The sequence below is a fragment of the Taudactylus pleione genome, unplaced genomic scaffold (genome assembly GCF_031769625.1).
Source record: "Taudactylus pleione unplaced genomic scaffold, aTauple2 ptg000018l, whole genome shotgun sequence".
Taxonomy (NCBI): domain Eukaryota; kingdom Metazoa; phylum Chordata; class Amphibia; order Anura; family Myobatrachidae; genus Taudactylus; species Taudactylus pleione.
This window is the reverse complement of record NW_028284420.1, coordinates 21069456-21089577: the sequence shown is the minus strand read 5'-3', so window position 1 is coordinate 21089577 and position 20122 is coordinate 21069456. Positions and strand designations below refer to the sequence as shown.

General features: G+C 45.1%; 1 protein-coding gene across 4 annotated transcripts in view; it reads left to right on the top strand.

Moving 5' to 3' along the window:
• LOC148540729 (peroxidasin homolog) overlaps positions 1-20122 on the top strand; it is a 75519-nt gene that overhangs the window by 38819 nt on the left and 16578 nt on the right. For all 4 annotated transcript variants that reach the window (XM_088442852.1, XM_088442853.1, XM_088442851.1 and 1 more), the window contains 3 exons: positions 17728-17886; positions 17985-18087; positions 18928-19085. In XM_088442852.1, coding sequence (XP_088298978.1) covers positions 17728-17886; positions 17985-18087; positions 18928-19085 — 420 coding nt within the window. The remainder of the gene's footprint in view (positions 1-17727; positions 17887-17984; positions 18088-18927; positions 19086-20122) is intronic.

Sequence of the window (20122 nt, the reverse complement as noted above, 5' to 3'; positions counted from 1 at the left end):
TTATTGATTTGAATAAGTAGATGTAGTATTTTTTATGGGTAAAATAGCCTTAGGGCATAAACCTTAACAGAGGACATAAACAGAAGATGGTAATTTACCTACAGCCCATTGTTTGCCTGGACCAATGTGGTTTTGGACATTAAATCGGATGGCAAAGCGGGCACAGGTGTCAATTTTAACATTTGAATAAGAAGCTGTAACTTTGCAAGGGTTAAATAACATTAAGCCATGAATTTGACAATGTAAATCAACATAGGAGACTCATTTACCTACTAACCACTTGTATCTTGCCTGGCCCAACATTGTTTTGCGCATGAAATAAGGTAAAGCGGGCACATTTTAGTCATTACGGCCTCTCCTTTTTCTCAATATTTTAACTTGGCTAAACCTATAACTTTCTAGAGACAAAGTGTCTGATTCTGAGTTGTACGCATCTGCGACTGCTATTCCATGTGGTTGTGGGTTTCTACTTACTTCATTATGCTAATGTGGGAATCCGTCTGAGTATGACAAAAATGTGTATGACTGAAAGTATAAACCTATCCCGCCATCTGGTTTCCCATCTGCAGACGCAGCCATCATTACTAGTATATGGACTTGCACCAGCCACATGCTAGGTGCAATTGCTCCATCACAAACAGACGTCCTATCTCCATCATCATGCTACGTTCAAGCGTGGACGCTGGATTACACGCCCACGAACAGGGATGCCTCCCATAAAAGCCTATTTCTCATAAAGTGTGGTCAATCAACAGACTGATCAGTCCGTTTGCTGCAGCAATCTCCGTCAATCAACTTTGGCAGTCACCGATTTCCCCCCCTTTGATGCATGCACAGTATCCTGATATCTGCAAGGTGCTTCTATCTGCAAATGGGTTAAGTACGTGATCCTGTCCTCCCCCAAGCAGTCTAACCCTCTCCCTAGTGCCTAACCCTAGTACTCACCGTCTCGATCGTCGCCGTTGGGATTCTGATTACTGTCGGAATTCCGGCGCCAGTATTCCGACCACACACATTGTGTGCGCTGGAATGCCGACTACATCCCCTGCAGATCAGAATTAGACCCAAAGTGTGCCATCAAATCTTGTTGTGTCCTTTTTCTGCATAACTGCAGGTGGGCATTGAATGTCCCATCGGTGGAGAACGTGCATCTGTAACTTTGCTGAAAAATTAAACACACAAGTTTAGGTCCTAAAGATATTTACTGCCAATTGCTGGCTGCTAGTAGGGAATTAAATCTACTATTGACAGCAAAAAATGAAGAGTTGAAATAATTAAATTAGACCTTTTGGCCTCCATTTACTACAATCATCATTGGGAATGCAGATTGTAGTGTGATACCGACTGAATTTGCATTGCGAAGTCAGGCAATATCAAAGGGATTTACTACAAATCTCTTGCAGGGACAGAGCTTGCGAGAAAGCTCTGTCCCTGCAAATCCCCTCCGCACACTAGTCACTGTACTTTCGCAAAAAATACCGTGACCAGAGCCCCGCACATGCGCCGACCGACCGTCGCTTCTGCCCCGCCCCCAGTGATCGGGGACCCCCCTCCCGCAACCCTCTCCCTTAATTACACTTGCCTGCATGAGCCTGGCTCCGGTGATGTCTTTCATGTCCTCCGGTCAGGTGATATCCCATACTGCACTGGGACCCGATCACCTGATGACAGGGCTGCAGTGCAGCATGGGAGACCAGCTGTCTGAAGGGAGGACGTCACCCGGAGCCCCGACCACTGTGTCAGCGTGTGGTCTGTTTAGACCACACAGCTGATTACTGGGGCCGACTCCCGGCTGTGCTCTCCCCGTTCGAGCAGGGCAGGAGTCCGGTAATCGGGGGAGACCCTGGATGACACCACCTCCAGGTGGCGTTATTATCACGGGGCTTTCCCCGGTATTTTTTTACAATTTATTTTTAGTAACTCTGGTAGGATCACATTTCCCATTACAATTATGGGAAATGTGATCTGATTACTAAAAATAAGTGATACTTAGGGGTTGGAGTACAATTTTATGAATTCTACTCCAATTGCCCTATAGTAACTGTAGGTGAAACTGAAATAATGTGGAAAGGGTGTGAAAACACCCTTTTTCACTTTAGTAAAAATAAAGTTAATAAATAGAGCACAAAGTGAGAACGGGGATAAAGCGTAAAAGACTGCTAACCTTTTATACTGAAGTCCAATTCTTGAGAAATAATAATTTCCATATTAAAACCATACCTGCCTACACTGCCAGATCAACCAGGATGCTTGTGGAAATCGGGTGGTGTCCTCAGCGACCCGGTAAAATGCTCAGTCACTGCCAACTTACCCGGCAAAAGTGGGCAGTCTGGGCGGCCGATGACACAATTAGCATTGAATCTCAACGTAGAGGTCCCGTCCTCTTCCTGCTTTACAATGCCGGTAATCACGGCATTGTGTAGTGAGGGAGGGGCCACACTGACCCGATCACGCCCATCGCTCAGCCCACTTTTCAGTGGCACCCCAATTGAGCCGCCTTGGCTGTTCCCCCCCCCCTGTGCCCACTTTGCTACCCAAAATCTTGTTGGGCCAGGAAAAATGTAAGTGGACCATATGTAAGTGACCACATTCTGTTGGTTGCAAGTGTCAAATGTGTAGCCCGAGATTGTTTAACCCTTGCAAAACTACGGCTACTTATTAAATATGATCAAATATGATGCCGGCTCTGCCAGCTTATTTCATGCTCAAAACCTTTTTTGGCCAGGCAAAATACAATTGAAATTTTGTTTATACAATGTTCACTTAGTGATCCAACTTGATTGAATTGCTTTAATATAACATATTCTGAATAAGAAGCTGGAGCTTGGAGCATGAATAAGAAGTGTATAAGAATCTGGTCGAATAAGAAGCTAACGTCATGGTTATTTAGGAGGTGTGTGGGTGCAGTGCTGAAACTATTGATGTTTCATTGTCTGATGGTGTGTGTGAATGTGGACTTTTTGTCATGACTGTTTGTATAGGTAAAGATTGTGTTTGGTGGTATACACTAAACTCACAAGAAAAAGAGAATCCGTTTACCATGGGCTGAACTCAGTCCCTTAAGTTAAACTTATTCGGTATGCTCTCATTTGTGTTTGGTGGTATGTCTAGTCTCTGTTGTGTGGTATATTAGTCTAGGTAAGGGATAACACCTTTTGCAGTGCTGCTATAAATGACAGAAGCAATGTTTTTCAAAACAATATATTGGGGCAGGAAAAGTCAAATATGTGGTCAGAATCCAGAGATGGGGGTAAAGGAATGTGTTGTCAGCTGGGTATGGGAACTAGGTTGTGGATGGGATTGGGGAAGGGGTCCGAGCTTCTTAGGGGTATAGCTTGGAACTTAATGAACGGTTTCTTTTTATGGACTTTCTCAGCAATTTTTATTGGTCGAGTTCTTTGGATACGAGTGGTTTTGGCTGGTTCATGAGTATAGGTGTGATCACCCAAATGATATTGAACTTACCGGTAAGTGGAGGGGTGCCTACTCCCTTTAGGGGAGTAATGAGCTAGTAAAAGCTGTGAGATGTAGTGGATGTGATCTGCTGTCTTGGTTACAGCACTGTGCTCCTGCCCTGTCCTGTGGTTTTATGTGAGCTGTAGTGGGCGATAATTTGTGCAGTAGAACCACTTGGAGATTCTATTCTTGCCAGAGTTGTTCTTGATCATATCAGGGACAGGCATCTCAAGTGTGCTCTACCTATCTAAAAAGTCATAACACAAAGTCCACAACCACACACATCATTAGGCAATAAAACTTTAATAGTTGTAAAGCTGCACCCACTCACTCCCTTAATGCATTTTCCTACATGTTTATTATTTATATAGCTCCACCAATTATGCAGCTGTGTACAGCAAATATGTCTTTTTTATCAGTCCCTGCCCTATTTCATCTTTGTTTAAATTGCCTAATGCACAAGCGTGCACAAACACTAGGGTTACTTTTTTTTTTTTTTTTTTTAAATCGTGTATTTTTTTTTTTTTTTTTTTTTTTTTTAATTCCACAAATTTCCTACATGTTCTAAACATAACAAAAAGAAAATGCTTATACATTTTTTTTTTTTTTTTTTTTCAAAAAACACGACCGAGAACACATCATAAAATATCAGGGCCCTAGCTAGGGTAATGCGGCCGGTGCCATCGCGCAGGGCACCACAGGTCAGGGGGGCGCTGTTTGGGCCTGTCAAATTTATGTTTATTATCATTCTTGCTTGTAGATTCCTCTTATTTCATCCCCAGCATCTCCTGGTCTCCCCTATCTCTTCCCTGGCCTTTCCCCATGAGGCCATGGCCCTTTTTCGGGTGCATTATGTCCCTTTGAAAAATGAGGGGGGCGCCGATGCTCTTTCTGGCACAGGGCACCAAAAAGTCTAGTTACGGCTCTGTAAAATATCAAAATGTATGGTCAAAGAGATAATAATAATAATAAGCCAAGCCTGACCTCATGAAAGAAGCATATACCCATCTGGTGCATGGAGGCAGCAGGAAATAAGTAAAAGAAGGGAAAATTAACAAAAAAAACAAAAAAAAACCCTAAGGGGGAGCATAGAAGAATTTAATTCTTTTTTTGCAAAGAAGAGAAGATGCATTACAGAGGAGGATCTCTCTGAAGGCACAGTGGAGAAAGAGACCATCAAACACAGAGCTTATGAAATTTAGGGAAGGCCTTGCGGAAGGTATAAACAGATCTTCAGGGGTGTATCTATAATGGGTTCACCCATATTATCTAAAACTCACCTGTCCGTGGTCCTGCGTCGGGTGTGGGTGCTGCAAGAACACTGGAAAATGGACGCCGCGGCCATTTTTACGGCATTCTGCGCATGCACAGTAGATTCTGGACACACTCTAGTGCCCAGAGTCTACCGACTCTGTGGTGGCCAGCCAGCCGCGTCAGTCGGCTGCCGGGGAGAGAGGAGGGGGCCCAGCAAGGTGAATGCACACGGACCCCCTCTTCTCAAGACACCCCTGCATATCTTCATGGTCAATTGTGTCATTAACCAGCGCCCACCATTTGTGTATATCTGGAGGATCCGGAGCACACCAGGGGAGGGCAATAATTGCTATAGCCAAGATAGGTAGGCCTAAAACAAAATGATAAATACTTACAGTAAACAATTCTTCGACATCTAAAGCAAATAAACAAAGTTTGGCTTCTGGTGGTGGTAATGATGGAAGCGTAAATTGAATATCTGACCAAACTAATTTCCAAAAATCGCCCCTAATAAATGCCACAAATCACAGCCAAGTGCATGACATTTGGGGCAATTGTTTGGGATATTAGTATCAATATACACAGTAGAGACAGGGAAACAGTAGGACCTATGCAAAATAAAATAACGGATTTGTTGTGTCCATTGCTCATCCTGAAGTGAACCCAAATTCCCATTTGATTATGAAGGGGAAGAATGGCATTTTGCAAATAACGAGAGGTGAGATCACTTTAAAGGTAGGAGACCATCTTATGAAAGGGTAGTTGGAGTGCAAGTTTAAGAAGAGAAGGGGATAACAAAATAGGATCAGATCCAAACTGGGCATGACAAAAATTGTGATATCTATAGAAGGCTGTACGGGTAAGGCCAAACTTCATACACAAATATTCAAAGGAATAGAGGACACCATCATGATACAAATGACCAAGGAGTCTATTTACTAAGCTGTGTTAGGACTAGGAGATAAAGTGAATGGAGGCAAGGTACCAGCCAATCAGCTCCTAACTGCCATTTTTCACACACAGCCTGTGACATGGCAGTTAGGAGCTGATTGGCTGGTACCTTATCAATGTTCACTTTATCTCCTAAAACAGCTTAGTAAATAGACCCCCAAGTGTTTTACCACCATGAGAGATCCAAAAGTTATCCGATCCTAGCACACCCAGTTCAGAAAGAACACCATTAAACCAGAATGGGACATCAGGATCCATACCTTCATCCCCAAATAGTCCCTGGGCAAAGCGCCAAACCAACGGAGCCTGTCTAAGTAAGGGGGGAGGTCTGCCTGATGTTTTTACAGAAAGTACAACCTGCAAAGGTGCTAAAGGGGACCCTGCTCACTCACCGAGAAATCCCACCAAAGTGGTATCATTACCAGCTGTCAAACAAGTGTCTTAGGTTAGAAAGAGCCAGGCCACCTGCAGATTTAGATCTGCATAGTCTATGGAGAGCAATTTGAGGTCTCATCCCCCCCAAACAAAAACGATAGTCAATATGGGAATAATTACGGGAATGCTGCAGGACATAAACGTATTTAGGGTAAAAAGACATTTTAAATATATTAATGTGACCATGAGCTGAATTTTTTTCCATACATGAATCTTTTGTTTAAAAACAAAGGTGATTGTCATCACATTAACAAAATCATCAGGGTTAGACTAAATGGAGACACCCAGTTACTGATAGGAGTGCGTCCATTGTAGAGGGCAAGAGAGTGTAATGGAAGGAGGTAGGGAACCATTCAGAGGAAAAATACTAGACTTGGACCAGTTAATCAACTAGGGGTACATTTCAACTCCACAGCCAATTTATCCTACCAGTATTTGTTTGGGGTTTTACTTTGCGTGTGGGAGGAATCACAAGGAGAACATGCAAACTCTACGCAGATAGGGCAATGGCTGGGAATCAAACTCATGACCCCAGTGCTGTGGTGCTAGCTACTTTCACCGTATTTGCCTATATACACCACATGAATCAAATGTCCATAAATATAATAGAATACCCAAACCAAGCGGATATACACGTCCTTCTACAATAATATTAAACTTGAGGTTCAACGTGCAGGTGCACAAAATGGGCACATGGGGAGTACTAGATAACAGTTTTGTAGCTCCCTTTCATGGGTTCTACCTCTCCCTTAAGAGCAGAAAAGCCTTCTGTGACTGTCCATGGTCTCAATAAGACTGTCTAGTTCCATAATGGAAGGGGCAGATCAAACTTTCCCATTTACTATGTATGGTACAGAGACCTTGGGGCATAATTTACCATTATTTTTAGGCAAAATGATCTAACTGATTCAGGAATTGGCACTGCTGTTTTTGGGGATGTCTTTCTCCTACTGTGTATGTAGACTGTACATCTGGTGCGAGGAACACACTTCCACATTTTTGTTTATTTTATGGAAGCAATCTATTATGTCTCACTGGTACCCATTCTATGTTTCACAAACACAGTGGTCCTTCACTAAGTACAGTTTATTCACTAGAAACTGGTTAAGATGAGGGACTGCCTATTGTTTTGCATGGAGTACAGTGACATCATTGCCTGTGGATGATGCTCTATGTTGCAAATATAGCTGTAGCAAGCCATTGTTATGACTCTTAAAGATCAGGGAGAGTACTTCCTGGGAATAGTAGGCATGCTCTTATTCCTTCACATAGGACCTAAAGCACTGCTGATGGTTCACAGTTGTCCCATGATTTTTGTACTGCGCATACGTCCTGATGGTTACCGCCGGGGATCGCAGAACGATTTTGACTGAGAAGCAATTTCATTAGGCGTTCCTGGGAGGTAACGGGGATGACTAGTCAGACGCAGTCATGTTGCAGCCAGCGACTGCATCTTTTTTCGCAGTTGCACTGGTACCAGGGGCCATGTTCCAACAGAGATTTTGAGCAACCATAGAGCTGCTCTAATGTCCGATGGTGCGACCTTTTACACAAAGCGTGGCTTAGAGCCGCAGCTGGTGGGTATCTGTGAATCCCATTGGCTGCGGCATTAGCATGACTACGCAGTCACGCTGTGTTAGTGTCTATCAGGCGCATAGTGCCCTATGCACAGTAAGATATACCTTTTTGGTTATTCACTTTGTGCAGCTACATTTTTGAATTATCATCGCCATTGTAATGCTTTGTTATTTTAATACTCTGACAAAGAACCTGTCTCAGTTGATCTCTGCTTGGTAGGGATGGGCTCTCTACCAAACGCTGTATAACTGGCAGCCCTCAGCAGGCTATAACACACATGATAGCGTGCCGTGTCCTAAGATGGCATTAAAGGAGCACTATTGTCTATTAAAGATAAGGGCAGACTTTTTGGGGGCGCTGAAACTGGTTTCATGAGATTCTGTGTCCAGCATCCTGTCCTCTAGGAAGCGCTTAGAGTGAATATGACGAATGAATTGAGGGTGTGGGTGGCAGAATGCACTTTGTTTACTAGATATGATAATGTACAATACCACCAGCTCTCTGAACTGAAAAACGAAATGGAAAATACTGGGCAAACCAGTTTCAGGTCAAATATGTGCTAACATGAAAAGGGTCACACAATGGCAGAGCACAACATGATCCCTTTCATCAACGTGCAGCCTATTCACAGGGATCTAAGGGAGGGAAACATGCTGCATGGGAAGGCTGATTGTAGATACAGTATAAACAATGGTGCGGATTAACCGGGCAGCTAAAAATAAAATACACTTTCTCTTTTATCCTCCTCTATACCAGATATTTGGATTTACACACATTTGTCTGTTTGTTCTGTGCTATATGTGTATGTGTTTGTACTATTCAATATCTATAAATAAACACAATTTAAAATATTTCACCCTGGTACTACAGTATATAAGTACTGTACTAGAATTTATTTTAACAAGTAAATACATTACAGTTGTAGCTCTTGTTAGAGGAGAGCACTTTGCGCTGTCTCCTTTCCCCCATTGTTGCCAGGACCCCGTAGTGTTGGAGGCACGTCACAGCGCACCCTCCATCCAGAGTGCACTACCGTGTATCTTCAGCTCCATCCTCCACAGAGGAAGGTCATGCCCCCGAGAGTCCTCAGAGAGACTGGCTTCTATACAGGAAAGACCTTGCATACTCTGTGTCACCACCACCGTAAGCGGGCACATGCTCTACTGTCCTTTTTTTCTAGGAAGCAGTAACTTCAATAAGGAATAAAATGAATGCTGACTACTTCCTAGTGAATTATTAGGCTGCATTCTCATAAATGTTGGTTCAGATCTCACAATGGCTGCCTCCACAATGTGTAAGAGAGAGAAACTTGAGCAATATGAATTTTATGGGGGGAGCCTTGGACTGCGCACCCTAATTATAAACATAATGGGGGGTGCTACCATGCTGAGACTAGTAGTTCCACATAGAAAAAACAGAATATGCAGATGAACACTCCAAATACTAAACACCGCTAATAAGAATAATTATAATAAACTCTGCAATATAAGTAAATGTGAGTTGCTTAACAAAAAAAAATGGGCCCACCCACCGTGCCCAGGTGACATCCTCATCTGGTGGATTCCTAACGCTAAGGTTCAAATCTAGGGCACGGGACCCCCCAGGCCAGGGTCCACGGGACCCACCTGATGATGTCACCTGGATGCAGTGGATGGGCCCATATTTTTGACCAAAATTATGCTAAGTAGCTTACATTTACTATGTTATATTGCAGAGTTTATTATAATTATTCTGATTGGCAGTGTTTAGTATGTGGAGTGTGTACCTGCATTAAGAACTCTGCAATTCCCTTCATTTTTAAAGTTGCATTAATGGATGGGGAGTATAACCTCTCCTATTGGCCCTAAATTCTCACAAATCAGTCGAGCCCTGTCTCTTGTGCTCATCCCAATATTAAATCTGTACTGGTGTCTTTCCATTATTATTCAAGCATTTGGATTTTTTTCTTCAAGAATTGTGAAAATCGCCAAACAAAATTCTGATCCAAACCATCTCTCATTTTACCGTCCCATCTCCACTCCTTTGCCCCTACAAGTGTTTTTGCAAGGCTTGCATACCTCCACCTCACACCATTTATTGGGACCTACTTCAGTCCAGCTTTTGTTCCCAAGACTCAGATACTGTACTGACTAAGGTGGTCAATGATTTGATGACTGCTAAATTTTAATGGTCATGTCAGGGCTCAGCCGTGGATCGGCGCCCGCTTACCACACCGCCGGCTTCCCCTCTCATCCTGGGTGATCGTTCGGCCTGCGCGACGGCGGGGGAGAAGCTGAGTATTCTCCCCGCATGCTGTGGCTTCTTGGAGGGCTGGTGTCCGGCATCGCAAATCCGAACATGGGCGCCGCCATGACAGACGGCCCATGTGACTGGACCCTTCTCCCTGATAGGCCCGTTTTCAGCTGATGCTGTGCACCTGTCTAAGGGTTCCCCTGGGTATAAAACTGTTCCACAGGTTATGGGAAATTGCCTGAACAACGGTTGTCTCCTAGCGTGCTTTAGTGAGTTCCCGGTCCAGGTTCCAATTCACCCGTACAGCAGCAGTGTTACCACCTTTACCTATGTGCCTAAACATCTCTGGTGAATACCCGTGCAGCAGTGTTACCACCTTTACCTGTGTGCCTATACATCTCTGGTGAATACCCGTGCAGCAGTGTTGCCACCTTTACCTGCGTGCCTATATATCTCTGGTGAATACCCGTGCAGTAGTGTTACCATCCCCACCTGTGTGCCTTACGTCTCCAGTGAACATCCGTGCTACAACGTATACCACCTCTACCCGTGTGCCTTCTATCTCTGGCGACGTCTCAAGTAACCGTGAGTTGCTTCCCACTTGAAATCCTTGTTGACATTTGATCCTCGTGTCAAGGTGTTTTCTATACAGTGTTTTAAGGGACTGTTTGGTGCCTAAGCAGGCATATCCTCACTGGGCCACGGGTGTAGTGTCTCTATCCCTGCAGGGCTTGGGTACCTGGTCAAAGGACCGCGACCTGCTCACGGGGTGCATCTAAGCCCATATCCCAATTGGGGGGGGCACTGGCGAACACCATCCTGTGGGTTAGACTCCGCACCTTTGCCCAGGTCTCGCCAACACTCAAGACCTGTGGATGAGGAGAACGTACATCCAGGCCCCTCGTCTCCGCTTCTTTCCCCAACTTAGGCCCACCACGTCCTCTTCTCCAGTCTCAGATGTGACCGGTCATTACTTATAATTCTCCAGGATCTCTCTGCTGTATTTGACACTGTTGACCACTCTCATCTCATACAGTCCCTAGGTCTTTAGAACACTGGCCCTGATTCAGACCCGTTCGCTAATTTGTAGAGGCTTGCTATGGGCAATAGTCACCCATCTGCGCATGCGGCAAAATACGCATGCGCGAACCAGTAACTGTGATCGGGAATTGTGCGCTCGTAGTACAGACTGGATGTTACTTTGAGTGACAGAATGTGTCGTTTGTGGGTGGTAACAGGGGAATGTGCTTTAAACGGGGGAGTGGTGCTGCGAACACAGGCGTGTCTGGCCATCAAAACGGAGTTTTATGGGTGTGCATAATTAGCAAAGATGCATCATTGTACACGTCACTTGGCTGTATTTTACACTGAAGTGCTTGCAGTGCTAGGGTAGAATCACCCACAAGCCCTGCGTTTGCTTTCGATGATCCTCGATGTACCGCAGGCTGCATACACTTCCTGGAGATGATGTGCGCTAGTGGGCATCTTAAGACACGCTGATGGGCGCCTACATACACATAGCTATCGCACGCCAAGACATAGTGGGCGTGCTTATGCCTTGCTATGCGATCGCCTGCCATGTCGTCACTTAGCCGAATTTGCACACACTGGGAGCGAGCGTATGCATCTAGCGAACGGGTCTGAATCTGGCCCCCTGTCCTGTCCTGATTTTCATCTTGCATAACAAATGGCTCTTTCAGTGTTTGCTTTTCTGCATTCACCTCCTTTCCTCTTCCTTTATCAGTTGTAGTTCCATAAAGCTCAGTCCTAGGTCCATCTTTTGTGTTTCAGTATCATTTATATGCAGATTATACCAAATATACCTGTCCTCTACGGATCTTTCACCTTCTGTGTCAGCCTGTGTTGCTGAATGTCTTTCTGCCACTTTATAATGAATGTCATCTTGCCACCTCAAACTCCATTTTCAAAACAGTTAATATTATTGCCACCGGCCAACAGAAGTTAACGACCTGATATCTCTATTTCCGTTGATAAACACTACAATAAACTACAGCCCCACAAGCTAATCTCCTAGGTGTTATCCATGACTCAGAACTGTCCTTTTGCTCCCCACATCAATCTGTATCCAAAGCCTATTGCATACATCTAAGCAATATCTCCAGAATATGTATGCATCTCACACAAAACACGGCAAAAACTTGAATTTGTGCACTCATCTACACAAACTATTGCAACAATATCCCTACTGGTCTTCTGTTAAACAGACTTTAAACCATACAGTTTATGTCTAATGCAGCGGTTCTCTTGATTTTCCTCACAAAATGTTCTTCCACCTCTGCTCTGCTCTTAGTCCTTACATTGCCTGTATTTTGCGGAATTCAATATAAAATACTTCTACTTGCATATAAGGCTATCAACCAAACTATGAAACACATCTCTTCACTTCATCTCCCAACTTGGCCTATTCCATATAAGATCTGCATACAGTATCTCATCCATACATCACCTCAGCATAGTAACAAACTGGCTGGACATCTTGTGCCGCCTGAGCTCATGGCGTCATGTTGTCGCACAGAGGGGGCGTTTATCTGAGGATGCTTCGAGCAACTGCATAGACTGCAGGATGCCTGCCTGGAGCATCCAAAGCGGCACTGCACCAGCAATAATAACTGCAGGGTGCCGTCCCAGGCACCCTGCTAGCCAGAAGCAGCGGCGGCCATTTTCCGGTGTTCTGAGCAGAGCTGACACCCGCTGCACCATGGACAGGTACGTTTAAAATAATATTGGTGCAGGGTGTGCGATACGGGGCCCGTGTGCCCCGCACACACTGTACCCATTATAGATACGCCACTGGGGCTTGGCTCCAGAGGACCTCATTCAGGATGGTCTTTGTGCAACTTGTTATACCGCCCTGGGCCAATCAGCCCCAGTGTCCTCTCCTCAGGACCCACCCTGGGCTACCTTTTCACAGGTGCTGGCAAAAATTGCAGACCACTTAGTGGTCCCCGTGGTAGCTCCCCCAATGGGATGGCCACAACAGGTGCTCCCTGTAAATCCTTTGCCTCCTCCATGGGTAGATGTACTTTCTACTTCAGTACAGAGTTTGGCTGATACCTCTACAGCTTTTCAGCAACTGCTGCAAAAAGAGAGACCTTTACCTAGTAAACCTACTAAGCATGCTGTGTTATCTTCCCAGTCCACCCAGCTGACAGAGTCTGATGTATCATCTGGGGAGGCAGAAGACACAGAACTCTCTCACTCTGACTCCCCCCTCGGGAGACTTGGAGCGCCCCTCTAAATTGAATACACCTGCAATGGTCAGTGCTGTGAAATCTATGCTGCAAATAGAAAAGGCAGAACTCTCTCCTAAGACAAAACAGCCACTTTTTAAACGGCAAAAGGTAGTTATTACCAGAGTTTCCTCACTCTGACCAGTTATCTGATCACATGAGCGAGGCATGGAATATGCCCAGTAAAAGATTTAAACTGCCTAAACGTTTAAGTTCCTTTTACCCTCTTTTTACCCGCTACTTATTGCACTAAATGGGAACTTCCCCCAGCAGTGGATTCCCACGTAACACGTCTGGTCAAGAATACTACGTTACCTATACATACTGCAACCTCCTTGAAGGAGATTATGGATAGAAGGATGGAAGCTTGTCTAAAACCTATATACTCTCTTACAGGAGCTATTACTCGTCCTGCTAGGGCTACGACCTGGGTGGCAAAAGCCATTGTGAGTTGGGAAGAGGCCCTAGAAGAGACATATCCCCCTAATGCTTTGAGGGAACAGCTGTCCTACATATCTCGCATTAGGGACATAGCCTCCTATTTAGGTGAAGCAGCTATGGATACGGCTCTCCTAGCCTCCAAGGCATCTGCCACTTCTGTAGTGGCCCACTGTATTGTTTGGCTCCGCTCATGAAAGGCAGATTAGGACTCTAAAAGGGCTCTGGAGTCTCTGCCTTATTCTGGGGATATCTTGTTCGGACCAGAATTCCACAAAATTGTGACTATCTTGGCAGCTTCCAAGACTGCGTTCCTGCCCTCGATGTCATCCTTTCGGTCCTTTCGTCCTCAAGAAAAAGTTAAAGATCAGTCCTTTCCAAGGCATCAGGCATCGACCTGAGGCCTTCAAGCCTAGGACCAAACAGACCTGGGCTACTAGACATCCACCTACCAAATCTGAGGACAAGCCTTCAGCTTGACTGGGCAGGCCTCTCCCTGGGAGCTCCCAGGGTGGGAGGCCGACTTCTTCAATTCGTCCAGTTTTGGCGTCGGACCACATTGGATGCCTGGGTAAGAGGTGGTCTCCCACGGATATGCCCTATCCTTCCTGAGGCGACCCCCCAGCAGTTATTTTGAACAGGACCTCCATCGGACGCAATCAAGGGCCCACTGCTCCAAAAAGCCATTCAGTCCGTACTGATTTCAGGAATAATAATTCCGGTCCCCTTCTCTCAACGAGGCAAGGGCTATTATTCTACCCTTTTCTTAGTTCAGAAGTCCAACAGGTCTCATCAGCCTATCCTCAACCTCAAATCTCTGAACAAGTTTATCACTGTGCACAGGTTTCGCATGGAAACCCTCCGCTATCATCCTAACTATGGAGCCTGGGGATTTTATGGTGTCTCTGGACATTCAAAACACTTACCTATAGCGCCTTCTCATCAACAATATCTCCGGTTTGCTATATTACAGCAGCATTACCATTTTCAGGCTCTGCCGTTTGGCCTCTCGATGGCCCCTCGGGTCTTTACAAGATCCTGGCAGTTATAGCGGCCTATCTTTGTCATCAAGGGATCAGACTACTCCCAAACTTGGATGATCTCTTGCTGTTGGCCAGCTCCTAGAAATTCTTCACCGCCATCTGCAGGTAACCAATGCCTTTTTACAACACATGGTTGGCTGATCAACTGGCAAAAGTCTTCCCTGACACCTTCTCCAAGAATTGTACATTTGGGAGCCCTCCTGGACTCCGGTTCAGAGAATCTTCAGAATTCCAGACAAGATCTCCATACTCCAGCACCGAGTGCGCAGACTGCTCCACAGTTACCGAGTGTCAATTCACTCTGCAATGCAGACCTTAGGATCCATGGTGTCCACCTTCGACATGGTGGAGTTCGCTCAGCTTCACTCAAGGCCACTACAACACCTGATCCTCTCCAGGTGGAACGGGCTACCCCATATGCTCAGATCCCAGACGATGGGCCTCCCCCCAGAGGTTCGTTTGTCCCTAGCCTGGTGGCTACAGACATCCCATTTAGACAAGGGTCGCTCCTTTTGGATCCTGGACTGGGCTATCCTCTCCACAGATGGGTGGGGTGCAATAACCAGCGAGCACTCCTTCCAGGGCCGCTGGACCCCGGCCAAGGCAGGTTTACCAATCAATGTCCTGGAACTTCGAGCCATCTACAGAGCTCTCACTCTAGCTCAGAATATTCTTTAGGGCAGGCCAGTACAAGTACAGTCCGACAATGCCGCGGCAGTGGCCTACCTTAATCACCAAGGAGCCACTCGAAGTCAGACAGCAATGGCAGAAGTGTCCCACATTCTCACATGTACCGAACGCCATCTCCCAGCAATCTCCGCAGTATTCATTCCAGGAATTCTCAATTGGGAAGCAGATTTCCTCAGCCATCACGATGTGCATGCAGGAGAATGGTCTCTACATCCAGAAGTCTTTCAGCTCCTGGTGGACAAATGGGGTCTACCGGATGTGGAACTCATGGCCTCAAGACAGTCACAAACTTCCAGTGTATGGAGCCAGTACAAGGGACCCTAACGCGGCCTTCATGGTCGCATTATCTGTGAAGTGGTTCTTCCATTTGGCGTATCTCTTCCCTCCAATATCCCTGCTACCTCAAGTTCTTCAAAAGTTCAAGCAGGAAGGGGGCACAGTCCTGTTCATAGCTCCGGCTTGGCCCAGACGCCATTGGTACTCCGATCTTCTTCAAAGTCTCTCCATAGACACTCCTCTTCAACTTCCTCTATGAGTAGACCTGTTGTCAGGGTCCATGTCTACATCCGGACCTAGCCCATCTGTCTTTAACGGCTTGGCTCTTGAGACATCCCTCCTAATGGCTAAGGGATTTACCAGCTCTGTGGTCCAGGCCATGCTCAGAGCACGTAAACCGGCCTCAGACAGAATTTATCACCGAATATGGCATACATATTTTCAATGGTGTGCTCCTAGAAACTATGACTCAAGGTTTTTAAGGTTTCTAGAATGCTTGCCTTTCTACTGGCTGAATTGGATATAGGTCCCCACCTAGCATCTCTGAAAGTACACGTCTCTGCTTGGTCCATCGTTCCAACGTGGAATTGTTCCTCTACCAGATGTTCACACTTTCCTGTAAGGTGTTCTATGTATGCAACCTCCCTTTGTCCCTCCTGTGGCTCCATGGGATTTGTCAGTAGTGCTCCATGCAGTTCAGGAACCTCCATTCGAACCCCTGGAATCAGTGGATGTCAAATGGCTAACTGTGGAGACTGTTACTTCTAGCTATAGCATCTGCCCGTAAGGTATCAGATTTAGGGGCGCTTTCATGTCGCTCCCCCTTTTTAATCTTTCATTAGGACCGGGCTGTTCTTAGAACGTGTTAGGGCTTCCTTCCCAAGGCGGTTTCTCATTTCTATCTTAGTGAGGCAGGTAAGACCTCTTTGGTTGTGGTCCATGCTCGGAAGTAGTACAGTCCATGTAGATCTTCAATCAGGAAATCGGACTCCCTCTTTGTCTTATATGGATTCCACAAGAAGGGATGGCCAGCTAGCAAACACTCTGGCCAGATGGATTTGCATGACTATCTCACAGGCTTACAAGCAGACTGACCTTCCTGCGCCGGCTACAGTATCTGCACATTCCACTTGCTCTGTGGGTCCCTTGTGGGCAGCCCGGTGTGGCTCCTCTGCTGAACAGCTATGCAAGGCGGCCACATTGTCTTCTGTCCATACCTTTCTTGGGTTTTATGCCTTTGATACATTTGTCTCTTAGGATGCTGCCTTCGGGCGTTGGGTTCTCCTCTCAGCTCAGGAGCGTTCCCGCCCTTGAACTGCTTTGGGACATTCCCATTGTCTCCCATGTGGAGCTCTATGGACCCTGAAGAAAAGGAGTTATGGTAAAACTTACCCTTGTTAACTCTTTCTTTGAAGTCCATAGGGTCCACAGGGCACCCGCCTTGACGCACCTGGCTTTTATGGGTTTCTTCTCTTGGTCACTTGTTTCCTTCTCTGTGTGAGAGTGTGATTCTTCAGTCTACCAGTCTTTTTTTTCTCTCCTATCCTGCTCCTGCCTTGGGCTTTGTTAACAAAACTGTGTTGCCCTCAGGCAGTGGGCCGGTGTATAGGGGGAAGGACCGGAGCATCCTGGAATTGAAAAGCTTTGCTGTTGGTGTCCGGTCCTTTAGGTCCCACCTACATCCCATTGTCTCCCCTGTGGACCCTACAGACTTCGAAGAAAGAGAGTTAACAAGGGTAAGTTTTACCAGAACACTTTTTTTTTTTTTTTTTTTTTAACTTTCAAGTGTTCCCTGAAAACTCACCCCTCCAGACAAGCTAATCAAATTCCTGAATTACCTACATAATTTACATAAGCTCTTCTATCCAGTTACTTCCCCTTCACACAGTTCATGCAAAACTTACATGTTCTCTTTCTACACTCACACAACCATTTTACAGCAAACCAACATTGCTGTGTAAGTAGATCACTTACTGCTTTATTTAATACTCAGTCTCAATGTTTAAATAAAATTGACTTTCTTTCCATAAATCCAAAACTATTACATGTATTGTTTGCTCTCTATATACCATCAATGATACAGGTTGCATAGTGCGGTTATGCTGTTAGTGTTTTGTCATTAGGAGGGGAATTGCCAAATGATGGAAGATTTCTAATTCACCAATCGGGAACACTCCAGATTCTGGGTGTTCTACTTCAGGATGAGGGGCAGTATGAGTGTCATGCCACCAGTTCCATGGGGGTCAGCTCCAGCTCTGTACAGCTTTTCATTCAGCCAAATGGTAAGATTGACAGCATTCTCATAAATCATTTTTTAAATAAGTGTCTTTACTACACCTGAGACATTGTTAAGAAAATAGATACATCTGTTTCCTATTAGGCTTAATGCGTGATGGAGATGCCTTTGTGAAGATGTCCTTGCAAGAAGCTATTGAAAGTGTCAACATCAGCTTCAATGCCACCCACAGACATTTGTTCAGCTGGTAGGAGAACCACACAACTGTGTCTGCTTGGCAGGCAAAGGGTCCATACTTAGGGAGTCTGAACCAGCTCCATTGTCTGCAAAGCAGAGTTGCAAACAATCCATTTTACAGGTGGACCTTGTCACTTTTTGTTCTGTTGCCGAGCTTATGCAACTATGAGCATCTACTGGTGATTCATAGTCATACGCATCTGTCGCATCTCAACTTAAGGCTGCACAGCTGTAAATGGACTGTAGCAGGGCATTAGCATGCAGGCAAAGTGTTCTAAGGATGACGTAGGCGTTGGGTGGAATTGCGGGCTAAGCTGATTTAAGCATATGCAGAGATCTGTCTGATTTTGAAAGGATCTTTTCTACTCTTGTGTTGATGGACAGGGTGGTGCACATAGATACATTCAGAGATCCACAAGGTTCCGGTTGGAAGGTCGATACTAAAAAAAAAATCGACATTATATAGGTCGACAGGTACAAACTGTTGACTCAAATAGTCAACGCTTTTTTATTTATTTTTTTGTTAGACACTTACCTGAGGGTTAGGCAATAGGAGGGACGGTTAGGGATAGGCATAATGGGGAGGGTTAGGGTGAAGATTAGGGTTAGAAAACTAAAAAAAAATTACCTTCTGTACCTGTCCACCTATTGACTGCCAACCAGTTGGTGTTGACCTATACATTGTTGATCTTTGTCATTTTATTACACCCAACCAGATCCACACTTCTTTCCATATAAGCACTGAGGCCACACTTGAGGCCATCTTGCGTGCAACTCTGAATTTGCACCAGAGAGTGAATGTGATAATGTTGCTAAATCTATAGAAAAGCTATGCTTCGTCTTTACACAGGCTTCCTAAGTCATCAAGTGACCTCTTTGCCCTTGCCCGTTACCCTCGAGATCCCCAAGCTATTGAGACCGTAAGAGCAGCAGAAATCCTGGAAAGGACCCTGGAATTAATAGAGCAACATGTGCAACAAGGTCTCCCCAGAAATCTGAACAGCACAAGTATGTGATGCCGCAGTAGTGTCTAGTTTAATTGGTGGTGTGATTTTTAAAGCACCAATTTAAACCTTTTGTACCTGTCAAACTTTTTACATGTCTAACCTTAGTGTGTCTGACTTTTGTCTGTGTCAAACTTTTATACTTGTCTAACTATTAACTGTCTATCTAGACATTGTCTAACTAATTACTGTCTATCTCTTATACCACACCCATTGTAATTGTGGCCATTCGACGGAGGTATCAATCTGTGCACACTAGTGATCTGTCAGTGTGTGTGTGTATGCCTGATCCACCGCTTGTGCAGTATCAGAAATCCACAAGATCTGTCCACAATTGCCCTCGAGTCCAACTCCGAATCAGGCTATGCCTATCCTCCATGTAAAGCTCATCACGGCTTAAAATGTTTCATTTGGTGGCATAGAAGTAACTAGCTAGGGGTGCACACTGCTGCAGAAGGCAACAGTAGGTTAGTAGCTTCTGGCTTAGTTTATATTAGTTTGTAAGCACCAGAGAGCGACACCCAAGGCAGGAAAGAGGAACTGCATAGGTTGTAACAGGTGCAGGGTGCTAGAATGAACACTACGGGGTAAATATATTAAAGTGAGAGTTTTTAGAAGTGGAGATGTTGCCCATTGCAACCAATCAGATTATAGCTATTTTCTTCTAGAAGGTGCTAGTTAAATGTGAAGTAGAATCTGATTGGTTGCTATGGGCAACATCTCCACTTCTAAAAGCTCTTACTTTAGTAAATATACCCCTAGATGTTTGTATATTTTATTTGTGTGTGTGGGTTAGGGTAGGAATGCTAGATTTAACAGATTGTACCGGATTCGGGGTATGTGCCTTGGTGTCCCAGAAATATATGTAAATTTGAGTATATAAAATAAAGCTGTCCAACATTTGTAGGTTACATGTACAAACAGCCAGTATTTACCCTCCATTATATATAGATAGATAGAGAATATTTATTTGCTCCAGATACATACTGTAGTTACTTGCTTTAAACATTGGGTCACTGCTATTCCTTCTGGACACTACTA